This window comes from Neocloeon triangulifer, unplaced genomic scaffold (assembly GCF_031216515.1).
Source record: "Neocloeon triangulifer isolate White Clay Creek 2 clone unplaced genomic scaffold, ASM3121651v1 ptg000009l, whole genome shotgun sequence".
NCBI lineage: Eukaryota > Metazoa > Arthropoda > Insecta > Ephemeroptera > Baetidae > Neocloeon > Neocloeon triangulifer.
In genome coordinates, this window is record NW_026775551.1 from 5,726,126 (window position 1) to 5,738,668 (window position 12,543).

The following is a 12,543-nucleotide window of genomic DNA, read 5'->3' on the forward strand; positions in this document are numbered from 1 at the left end:
TTTTGCTAAACTAGCGAAATTAGCAAATTAAGCAAACGCTTATTTCGCTAAGTTTGCTAAACTAGCGAAATTAGCAAATTAAGCAATCGCTTATTTCGCTAATTTTGCTAAACTAGCGAAATTAGCAAATTTAGCAATCGCTTATTTCGCTAATTTTGCTAAACTAGCGAAATTAGCAAATTAAGCAATCGCTTATTTCGCTAAGTTTGCTAAACTAGCGAAATTAGCAAATTAAGCAATCGCTTATTTCGCTAAGTTTGCTAAACTAGCGAAATTAGCAAATTAAGCAATCGCTTATTTCGCTAAGTTTGCTAAACTAGCGAAATTAGCAAATTAAGCAATCGCTTATTTCGCTAATTTTGCTAAACTAGCGAAATTAGCAAATTAAGCAATCGCTTATTTCGCTAATTTTGCTAAACTAGCGAAATTAGCAAATTAGGCAATCGCTTATTTCGCTAAGTTTGCTAAACTAGCGAAATTAGCAAATTTAGCATTCGCTTATTTCGCTAAGTTTGCTAAACTAGCGAAATTAGCAAATTAAGCAATCGCTTATTTCGCTAAGTTTGCTAAACTAGCGAAATTAGCAAATTAAGCAATCGCTTATTTCGCTAAGTTTGCTAATCTAGCGAAATTAGCAAATTTAGCTATTGCTTATTTTAAAAAGTAAATAATTAAAAGTAAGTAATTAGGTAATATATTGAGTCGAATTTTACAATGAAAATAATATTAATTACTCGCATGGGACCGAGATTGCCATAACACGGTGTCCTTTATATGATTTATATAATAAAATTTTAACAATTAAAAGTCAACAATGTTCATATTAAAAATATTTAAATCGTAAAAAAATGTTGAATTAGATTTTAATTCAATTCAAATGAGATCTCATTAACTTTTTGTCACATTTTTCCCTTCACTTCTCTTCAAAGCGCGGAGCGAGAGTGCTGAAGCTACGTTACGTTTAAAATTTAAATATATAATGGTTTAAGCTTTATAGAAACCATTTTATTAGAAAAAAGTCAATACATGTGAGCCTTTGAAATTATAATAAAGCATTTCTTTTATTATAAATACAATGTTGTTGCAGTTACTGGCCAAGATATGCTAGTTTATTCGAGAGATTTGTTGTTAAAAGAATTATTAAAATTCTTTTAATATACAACTGAACTGCCTCTTTAATTAATTCTCTATTAATCAGATTATTCGATAGAATTAGTTTATTAATTTTCCTTCGGGATTTATTTTACTCACAATTAAGGGACATAAGTAAGCCCAATAAAATACTTCATTTTAATCCTATTGTGTATATTTACTTTGAATTTTGTCTTCTAATTTTACGCAACGAATTAACCCTTTATTATTTCGCGGCGCTCCACGCCTGTAAATTTTTGTGGCCTTCACTGTAGAGTGATTTATGTTTCTCTGCTTATTTAACATAAAGTTTCCAATCAATTTGCGAATTTTTTAATGTAGAAAATTTTGTTACAAAAATATAACACCTGCATGCATTGAAAATGAAACTTTTTATAATTTTCTCACAAAATATTACACTTTAATCACTCTATAAATAAGGCCACAAAAAATTATTCCAGGCCAGCAATTTTTTTTTTTTTGAAGATTATTATATTTAAAAAAAATTAAAAAGAATGGTGGAATTCAATTTAAGTTAAAAATATAGTTTATATATTCACAAATGCAAAAATAATTTTCGTCTAATTAATTGAATTAAATTATTTATTCCATTTTCTGATCGAACCTTAAATAATACTTCGGACAGTCCGAGGTCGCTCGAGACCATCCGAGGACGTTCGACACCGCTTGAGACAGTTCGAGGCCGTTGGACACCCCGAGACCGCCAGAGGGTCGCCTGAGACCAATAGAGGTCGTTCGAGACAAAGGGGCAACTGTTGCCCCTAAATAATTGCCATGTAAAAATATGAGGTCGTTCGAGACCGTCCGAGGTCGCCTTCGAGGTCGTTCGAGACCATGGTTGCTTATTTCGCTAAGATTGCTAAACTAGCGAAATTAGCAAATTAAGCAATCGCTTATTTCGCTAAGTTTGCTAAACTAGCTAAATTAGCACATTAAGCAATCGCTTATTTCGCTAAGTTTGCTAAACTAGCGAAATTAGCAAATTAAGCAATCGCTTATTTCGCTAATTTTGCTAAACTAGCGAAATTAGCAAATTTAGCAATCGCTTATTTCGCTAAGTTTGCTAAACTAGCGAAATTAGCAAATTAAGCAATCGCTTATTTCGCTAAGTTTGCTAAACTAGCGAAATTAGCAAATTAAGCAATCGCTTATTTCGCTAAGTTTGCTAAACTAGCGAAATTAGCAAATTAAGCAATCGCTTATTTCGCTAAGTTTGCTAAACTAGCGAAATTAGCAAATTAAGCAATCGCTTATTTCGCTAAGTTTGCTAAACTAGCGAAATTAGCACATTAAGCAATCGCTTATTTCGCTAATTTTGCAAAACTAGCGAAATTAGCAAATTTAGCAATCGCTTATTTCGCTAAGTTTGCTGAACTAGCGAAATGAGCTAATTTAGCTATTGCTTATTTTAATGAGTAAATAATCAAAAGTAAGTAATTAGGTATAATATTGAGTCGAATTTTACAATGAAAATAATATTAATTACTCGCATGGGACCGAGATTGCCATAACACGGTGTCCTTTATATGATTTATATAATAAAATTTTAACAATTCAAAGTCAACAATGTTCATAATAAAAATATTTTTATCGTAAAAAAATGTTGAATTAGATTTTAATTCAATTCAAATGAGTTCTCATTTACTGTTTGTCACATTTTTCCCTTAACTTCTCTTCAAAGCGGAGCGATAGTGCTGAAGTTACGTTACGTTTAAAATTTAAATATATAATAGTTTAAGCTTTATAGAAACCATTTTATAAGAAAAAAGTCAACACGTGAGCCTTTGAAATTAAAATAAAGCTTTTCTTTTATAATAAATACACTGTTGTTGCAGTTACTGGCCAAGATATGCTAGTTTATTTGAGAGATTTGTAGTTAAAAGAATTATTAAAATTGTTTTAATTTACAACTGAACTGCCTCTTTATTTAATTCTCTATTAATCAGATTATTCGATAGAATTAGTTTATTAATTTTCCTTCGGGATTTATTTTACTCACAATTAAGGGACATAAGTAGGGCTGAGCGTTTTAGTCGATCAACTATTTTTTTCTGATCTTCGCAGGATGTTAGGGTTATGAAATGAGCACGAATCATGCAATTTCGAGTCGATTAAGCTAGGGTCAAAATCGACTAAAATCGACTAAATGGACAAAAATCGACTATTTCGACTAAAAACAGACTAAAACCGACTAAAATAGCTGAAAAGTCTCGATTTTTTTTTTAAATTTGAGCTCCAAGTGAAAAAAAAATGGTTTTTGGCAACCATCTAAAAATCTCGGACAGATCATTTAGATCACTTCTAGCTATATTTTTTGACAAATTTTTTTCTACCCCTCACCCCTGGAGTATGGAACCCTGGCACACCCTTGCGACGAAGTCGTGACAGAAAAAAAATGTTTTTTAGCAACCATCTAAAAATTTTGGACAGACCATTTGGATCATTTCTAGCTAACTTTTTTGAAACATTTTTTTTTACCCCACACCCCTGGAACCCTGGCCCACCCTTGTGACGGTCTTAACTGAAAAAAAAAATGTCTTTTAGCAACCATTTAAAAATCTTTTTCAGACCATTTGGATCATTTCTAGCTAACTTTTTTGAAACATTTTTTTTTTACCCCACACCCCTGGAACCCTGGCCCACCCTTGTGACGGTCTTAACTGAAAAAAAAATGTCTTTTAGCAACCATTTAAAAATCTTTTTCAGACCATTTGGATCATTTCTAGCTAACTTTTTTGAAACATTTTTTTTTTACCTTATTGCCTTAATTATTAAATTTTCAAAATCGACTAAAACAGACTATTTTTCCTCGAAAATAGACTAAAATCGACTTAATTTAGGCCGAAAATCGACCAAAAAAAGTCGACTATTTTGACCTAAAAAATAGACTAAAACGCTCAGCCCTAGACATAAGTAAGCCCAATAAAATACTTCATTTTAATCCTATTGTGTATAGTTACTTTGAATTTTGTCTTCTAATTTTACGCACCGAATTAACCTTTTATTATTTCGCGGCGCTCCGCGCCTGTAATTTTTTGTGGCCTTATTTATACCGTGATTTAAGTTGCTCCACTTATTTAACATAAATTTTCCAATCAATTTATAACGATTAAAAAAGTTAACTTTAATCCGTTATTTATTTTAACCTCGGCTTCTTATCTCAAGGTGCAGGTAGACCTTTTTTAAACTTGTGAGAGGGTTGAAAGCACACAAAATAAAATGCAGATAATTTAATTCAGGAAAAACTCAAATTGAAACTTATTATTTTTTGATTAAATTTTAATGAAAGTTTTGGTTATTTTGAAATAGAAAAAAATGTGATATTCAAATGAGGTAATATGGATTAGGTAAGGAAAATGTGTTTCACATAATTAATATACAAATATTTTGAAATAGGCCTTTTACGCGTTTCGTATTTTATCACTGAAGTTGCACTCGCAAATTGTACTTATCGAGTTCGTTGTCTTGATGGTGCAGTGATCGGAGGTGATGGTCGCGGCGAGTTGTTGCTCGAGTCGATCGAATTGGCACGATGGCTGCCGGTCTGGGTGGCTGGATGGTGAAGCCACGCGGTCAGGTCGAAGGTGACGTGGGACCTGTCCGCCTGTCCCTTACGACGCCAGGGACACGGCTCTGGTGGCGGCCATGGACTCAGGAAGCAAGTCCGTCCAGGGGTGACCGCCCACCAGGGCAAACCTAGGGTGCGCAATCAAACCAGTCTTTAATTTACGAATAAAACCCTGCCCGAAGAAATTTGATTTGAGCAATCAGAAGGTTGCTCTTGATTATTAATCGCCCGATTAAACCAAGAATTTTAGAGTAACTTACTCTGTCGGTCCAAAGACCAGATGCAAATTAAATCCACCCCCAAAAGGGTGAAAGTTTGAGCTCTCACCTCGCCGGTACCACGGCGCGAGGCGGCCCCGTTGAATTTGGCTGGGCGACTGATTTGATTCGCATAAGAGCGCCGTGCTCTTCCCCGGTTTACCTGTATGGTGGCAAGCGTTGCACTTTGACCGGCTGCAGCGAAGGAGGGAGTCAATGACCTTCATTGTTCTTATCACTCGCTGCCTGCTGCTCGCTCGCTCTCTCTCTTCTTTAACTTGCTCGCCGCACACGCGTTATTTATTATTTGTGTAAAAGGAAAAGGAAGGGATTATTGGAAATAATATCACATGAGAATTTACAATTAATTTTGGAAATTAATTAAAATTCGTTATAAATTTGCGAATTTTTTAATGTAGAAAATATTGTTACAAAAATATAACACCTGCATGCATTGAAAATGAAACTTTTTATAATTTTCTCACAAAAAATTAAACTTTATTAACTCTATAAATAAGGCCACAAAAAATTATTCCGGGCCAGCAATTTTTTTTTTTAAGATTATTATATTTAAAAAAAATTAAAAAGAAAGGTGGAATTCAATTTAAGTTAAAAATATAGTTTATATATTCACAAATGCAAAAATAATTTTCGTCTAATTAATTGAATTAAATTATTTATTCCATTTTCTGATCGAACCTTAAATAATACTTCGGACAGTCCGAGGTCGCTCGAGACCATCCGAGGACGTTCGACACCGCTTGAGACAGTTCGAGGCCGTTGGACACCCCGAGACCGCCAGAGGGTCGCCTGAGACCAATAGAGGTCGTTCGAGACAAAGGGGCAACTGTTGCCCCTAAATAATTGCCATGTAAAAATATGAGGTCGTTCGAGACCGTCCGAGGTCGCCTTCGAGGTCGTTCGAGACCATGGTTGCTTATTTCGCTAAGATTGCTAAACTAGCGAAATTAGCAAATTTAGCAATCGCTTATTTCGCTAAGTTTGCTAAACTAGCGAAATTAGCAAATTTAGCAATCGCTTATTTCGCTAAGTTTGCTAAACTAGCGAAATTAGCAAATTAAGCAATCGCTTATTTCGCTAAGTTTGCTAAACTAGCGAAATTAGCAAATTAAGCAAACGCTTATTTCGCTAAGTTTGCTAAACTAGCGAAATTAGCAAATTAAGCAATCGCTTATTTCGCTAATTTTGCTAAACTAGCGAAATTAGCAAATTTAGCAATCGCTTATTTCGCTAATTTTGCTAAACTAGCGAAATTAGCAAATTAAGCAATCGCTTATTTCGCTAAGTTTGCTAAACTAGCGAAATTAGCAAATTAAGCAATCGCTTATTTCGCTAATTTTGCTAAACTAGCGAAATTAGCAAATTAAGCAATCGCTTATTTCGCTAAGTTTGCTAAACTAGCGAAATTAGCAAATTAAGCAATCGCTAATTTCGCTAAGTTTGCTAAACTAGCGAAATTAGCAAATTAAGCAATCGCTTATTTCGCTAAGTTTGCTAAACTAGCGAAATTAGCAAATTTAGCAATCGCTAATTTCGCTAAGTTTGCTAAACTAGCGAAATTAGCAAATTAAGCAATCGCTAATTTCGCTAAGTTTGCTAAACTAGCGAAATTAGCAAATTTAGCTATTGCTTATTTTAAAAAGTAAATAATTAAAAGTAAGTAATTAGGTAATATATTGAGTCGAATTTTACAATGAAAATAATATTAATTACTCGCATGGGACCGAGATTGCCATAACACGGTGTCCTTTATATATGATTTATATAATAAAATTATAACAATTAAAAGTCAACAATGTTCATATTAAAAATATTTTTATCGTAAAAAATGTTGAATTAGATTTTAAATCAATTCAAATGAGTTCTCATTTACTGTTTGCCACATTTTCCCCTTAACTTCTCTTCAAAGCGGAGCGATAGTGCTGAAGTTACGTTACGTTTAAAATTTAAATATATAATAGTTTAAGCTTTATAGAAACCATTTTTTAAGAAAAAAGTCAACACGTGAGCCTTTGAAATTAAAAAAAGCTTTTCTTTTATAATGAATACACTGTTGTTGCAGTTACTGGCCAAGATATGCTAGTTTATTTGAGAGATTTGTCGTTAAAAGAATTATTAAAATTCTTTTAATATACAACTGAATGAACTGAACTGCCTCTTTAATTAATTCTCTATTAAACGGATTATTCGATGGAATTAGTTTATTAATTTTCCTTCGGGATTTATTTTTTTCACAATTAAGGGCCATAAGTAAGCCCAACAGAATACTTCATTTTAATCCTATCGTTGAATTTGTCTTCTAATTTTACGCAACGAATTAACCTTTTATTATTTCGCGGCGCCCCGCGCCTGCTCGTCAAAGTGAGCTGTGATTTATTACTCACTGATGGCTATAGCTGCAAGCTTAAAGACCACTCTTGAAAGCGTTCACAAACAGAACTGTACTCCTTTTGTGCAATGCTAATTTCTGTTAATTCTGTAAATGTATTCCGGTACGTTCTATTTTCGGCGAACATTGTAATTTTTTTTTTATTAATGTGTGTAATTGATTTTGAAGTTATACAATATAATAATATAACATTTAAATTCAAATTTTTTATTTAATTTCTTCACAGTGACTAAAGTCCTGAAATCCTGACAAATTAAATTAAATTTATAAAGGCAGCTTAAGTTCTGTTAATTTATTTAAATTAACCTTCAATTGGTTTTGCGAGTTTTATCAAAACTCGATGGTGTCACTCTAGGGCTTAGTTGTTCTCAGAAGCCAATCAGAGACAGGCGAGTCCCTCGCTGCTCCTTTCTCTCTTTTAATTTATTTTTTGAGCAGCGTAACTAAATACAAGTTGAGCGATTAAAATTTTTATTCATATTTTATTATTTCTTTATTTGTTGATTGCCAGGGGTTCTGCCGTTTCTTCACATTTTGTAATTTTTTCCCATTTCACTTGATTTGTGGAGAATAAACAATAATAATAATTACCTGCCTGGGAGTAATAATAAATGAATATTCTTTAAATAAATACTTTTCATTTATTTTATTAATCGAACAAGAGCCATATTTACAATAACACGGTGTCATTTATATATTAAAATATTAACAAGTAAAAGTCAACAAAATTCATATAAAAAATATTTTTATCTTAACAAAAATGTTGAATTAGTATTTAATTCAATTCAAATGATTTCTCATTAACTTTTTGTCACATTTTTCCCTTCACTTCTCTTCAAAGCGCGGAGCGAGAGTGCTGAAGCTACGTTACGTTTAAAATTTAAATATATAATGGTTTAAGCTTTATAGAAACCATTTTATTAGAAAAAAGTCAATACATGTGAGCCTTTGAAATTAAAATAAAGCTTTTCTTTTAATATAAATACACTGTTGTTGCAGTTACTGGCCAAGATATGCTAGTTTATTCGAGAGATTTGTTGTTAAAAGAATTATTAAAATTGATTTAATATACAACTGAACTGCCTCTTTAATTAATTCTCTATTAATCAGATTATTCGATAGAATTAGTTTATTAATTTTCCTTCGGGATTTATTTTACACACAATTAAGGGACATAAGTAAGCCCAATAAAATACTTCATTTTAATCCTATTGTGTATAGTTACTTTGAATTTTGTCTTCTAATTTTACGCAACGAATTAACCCTTTATTATTTCGCGGCGCTCCGCGCCTGTAAATTTTTGTGGCCTTAACTGTAGAGTGATTTATGTTTCTCTACTTTAAAAAGTTAAAAATATAGTTTATATATTCACAAATGCAAAAATAATTTTCGTCTAATTAATTGAATTAAATTATTTATTCCATTTTCTGATCGAACCTTAAATAATACTTCGGACAGTCCGAGGTCGCTCGAGACCATCCGAGGACGTTCGACACCGCTTGAGACAGTTCGAGGCCGTTGGACACCCCGAGACCGCCAGAGGGTCGCCTGAGACCAATAGAGGTCGTTCGAGACAAAGGGGCAACTGTTGCCCCTAAATAATTGCCATGTAAAAATATGAGGTCGTTCGGGACCGTCCGAGGTCGCCTTCAAGGTCGTTCGAGACCATGGTTGCTTATTTCGCTAAGATTGCTAAACTAGCGAAATTAGCAAATTTAGCAATCGCTTATTTCGCTAAGTTTGCTAAACTAGCGAAATTAGCAATTTTAGCAATCGCTTATTTCGCTAATTTTGCTAAACTAGCGAAATTAGCAATTTTAGCAATCGCTTATTTCGCTAATTTTGCTAAACTAGCGAAATTAGCAAATTTAGCAATCGCTTATTTCGCTAAGTTTGCTAAACTAGCGAAATTAGCAAATTGAGCAATCGCTTATTTCGCTAAGTTTGCTGAACTAGCGAAATTAGCAAATTAAGCAATCGCTTATTTCGCTAATTTTGCTAAAGTAGCGAAATTAGCAAATTTAGCAATCGCTTATTTCGCTAATTTTGCTAAACTAGCGAAATTAGCAAATTAAGCAATCGCTTATTTCGCTAATTTTGCTAAACTAGCGAAATTAGCAAATTTAGCAATCGCTTATTTCGCTAATTTTGCTAAACTAGCGAAATTAGCAAATTTAGCAATCGCTTATTTCGCTAATTTTGCTAAACTAGCGAAATTAGCAAATTAAGCAATCGCTTATTTCGCTAATTTTGCTAAACTAGCGAAATTAGCAAATTAAGCAATCGCTTGATTCGCTAAGTTTGCTAAACTAGCGAAATTAGCAAATTAAGCAATCGCTTATTTCGCTAATTTTGCTAAACTAGCGAAATTAGCAAATTAAGCAATCGCTTATTTCGCTAATTTTGCTAAACTAGCGAAATTAGCAAATTTAGCAATCGCTTATTTCGCTAAGTTTGCTAAACTAGCGAAATTAGCAACTGCTTATTTCGATTAGGTTTATTTTGCTAGTTATGCAACCTATTAGGTTGCACAACTAGTCAATTAAGCGAATTTAGCTCTTGCTTATTTTTAAAAAGTAAATTAAGGCAATAAAAAAATTAAAGTAATATTGAGATGAATTTTACAATGAAAATAATATTAATTAATTATTCGCATAGGACCGAGACTGCCATAACACGGTGTCATTTATATACTAAAATTTTAACAAGTAAAAGTCAACAATATTCATATTAAAAATATTTTTATCCTAATTGACTTGCAAATTTTGAATTAGATTTTTATGTAGAGTAGCAAAACAGACATGGTATTTCGGTGCGTATTTTGGACACCTGGCATCTGTGTACGACACAATTGGAAGTGAAAATGAATGGTTCAAATTGTATTTTTATCAGTTTGGCTTAAAAATAAATATTATAAATTTCACTTGTTCATAAATATATTTTGTTTTTTTAGGGCTTTGAAAGATCATACAAAATTATATTTTATTGAGATAAATATTTTTTATTATTTTGAAATTAGCACAATATCTAAAATATGATTGATAAACATTTTTTAACTAAAGGATTCACTTTTAGTAAATAGTTTTGGCATCAACGAATACAAAATTTGCACAATTCAGTTTATTAACACATATGGCCATCTTCCTTATTATTATTCCCAGACAAAAGAATCTTACCCCCGTAAATGTTCATAACAGAATTGCTTCTGAAAACGGAATTCTAGGTAACATACATTAATCATTTTGCATTATAAGTTAGAATTTAAAAAATTTTAAGAGACAATATTTTCTTTATTATCACACCAATCGAGTAAGTCATTCGAAAAAAATTATTTAATTGGTAGTTATCATGAAGAGTAAAATTAAATAGTTTCTTTGGTATGATAAAACCTGGTTAAATTACAGTGTTTGTAAATATCACTTAAATTAAATGCAGCCTGTTTATCAGTCTTGAAGATAGACTTCTTTGCCTTAAAAAACAAATAATTTCCTCAGAATTTTAAATTGTTACCTAGTCATGCCCAATATTGGCAATATACGCTGCTTTTTCCTCAGCGGTCTTGGCAGCCCATCTTTCTTGCAATTCTTTGCTGGTGTAACGTCCGGGATGTAGTTGAGCTTCTCGATGGCGGAAGAAATTCCAGCCATTGGTACGGCGACGGCGCCTCCTTGGCCCAGCCTCTTCAGCATTTTCGTCTTCGTCGCCATCATCGGCTGCTGCTCCTTGGGCTGCTGGTTCTTGCCCAACTTGATGGCCGGCCTGCTGAACATCTAAATTTCATCCAGATTAAAAACAAAATCATATTATTTGAAAAAGCACTATATTTACCTCGGGGTTGATGGTTAATCTGCATTGTTGGCATCGGTGGGAAACAGTATGTAAGGTTGAAATGAATTTTTTCATCATAAGTAGCATCCATGTCAAAGTTATGAGAGTTGAAAAAATGGTGCAGGCGTCCAGCTGCAGGCCGAGTGTTTACGCATAGGCCTTGAAAATGCTCTACATCATCATCATCATCAAGGACGATGTTCAACTGCGTCGGTTCAAAAATGATTTCGTTGGCAGGGATTTCAGGGAGAGCTTCGTAGCAAATTTTTGCACGCTGCGTTGATTTCCAGGAAGCCGCTATTTCGAAATTCTCCGCTTCGAAGTGGAAATAAACTTTCCCATCTTCAAGGACTTGATACGGCTCATGGCCATGTGCGGCAGCAAGGGCTTGCATTTTCAGGTTGCAGGAAATTATAATCAGCGCGGAACAGCGTACCTGAGGATGGTATAAAATGTCAGTGTGAGCAGACGTGATAAAATAAACATTTGGAAAGAGCTAGACAATAAAACAATCCACATGGTTTTAGTATTTTGCAGAAAAAGTTAATTTCATAACACGACATATGCGGAATTCGAAATTTAAATGCAATTAACGGATATAATTTTTCTTCTGATAAAACTACCGCGCAGAGAGGTACTTATTGTAGTTAATTATGTGATTCCTCTTTTCTATGAATTCTATGTATGTACACGCTAACAAATTAAATGTACGTTCCGGTACGTTCGAACAATTTGACATCCGAGGAACGCAGCAGCGTACACATATATGTTCCTCAACGTGCAAAACTCGGCCGAACCGAATTTCGCTGGGATGAGTGAAATAAAATTAGAGGTGACCGAAAAGATCGGGTTTATGTACCTTTTAAAGTTTGCGGGTCGGAAATAATCTGCGTTCAAAAGAATCTAGGATGAACACAGAATCGAGGGCAAATTTGCGGTGAGTGCGCGATCAACGCAAGGGTTGCTGGTTGCTGAATATTAAGCTGGAATGCAAGTAGTGTGCTGGTTTCCGTACCCTTGTTCCGCACCCTGCAGCAACCGAACCGGCGGGAGTGATTGAGTGACAAGAGACGATACTGCCGAGCTGACAGCTGACATAATTTATTTAGAGCGATCAACATAGCATGACCTTGTAAAGTTATTCTTATGATCAAGGTATAGTCAACGTCAAATTGGTGCTAATAAGGTAATAAGGATCCTGGCAACCTGTCTTTCATCATTCTGGGACCTCATTATAGCACCATTTGACGTTGACCTTGATCATAAGAATAAAATTACAAGGTCATGCAATGATGATCGCTATAATCAGGTCTTCTGCTGTCAAAGTC

At 33.6% G+C, this 12,543-nt stretch overlaps 1 protein-coding gene across 2 annotated transcripts; it reads right to left on the minus strand.

Moving 5' to 3' along the window:
* Nucleotides 1–10,385: 10,385 nt before the first annotated feature.
* LOC132195076 (uncharacterized) lies at nt 10,386–12,406 on the minus strand. 2 transcript variants are annotated; one of them, XM_059616811.1, is made up of 3 exons: nt 12,231–12,406; nt 11,216–11,651; nt 10,386–11,157 (listed from the first exon to the last, which is right to left on the minus strand). In XM_059616811.1, exons 2-3 carry the CDS (start codon nt 11,607–11,609, stop codon nt 10,898–10,900), a joined length of 654 nt encoding a protein of 217 aa, XP_059472794.1. In that variant the 5' UTR covers nt 11,610–11,651; nt 12,231–12,406; the 3' UTR covers nt 10,386–10,897. The 2 variants fall into 2 exon arrangements, with proteins under 2 accessions (XP_059472794.1, XP_059472795.1); XM_059616812.1 differs by having other exon boundaries at nt 12,075–12,399.
* Nucleotides 12,407–12,543: the final 137 nt, after the last annotated feature.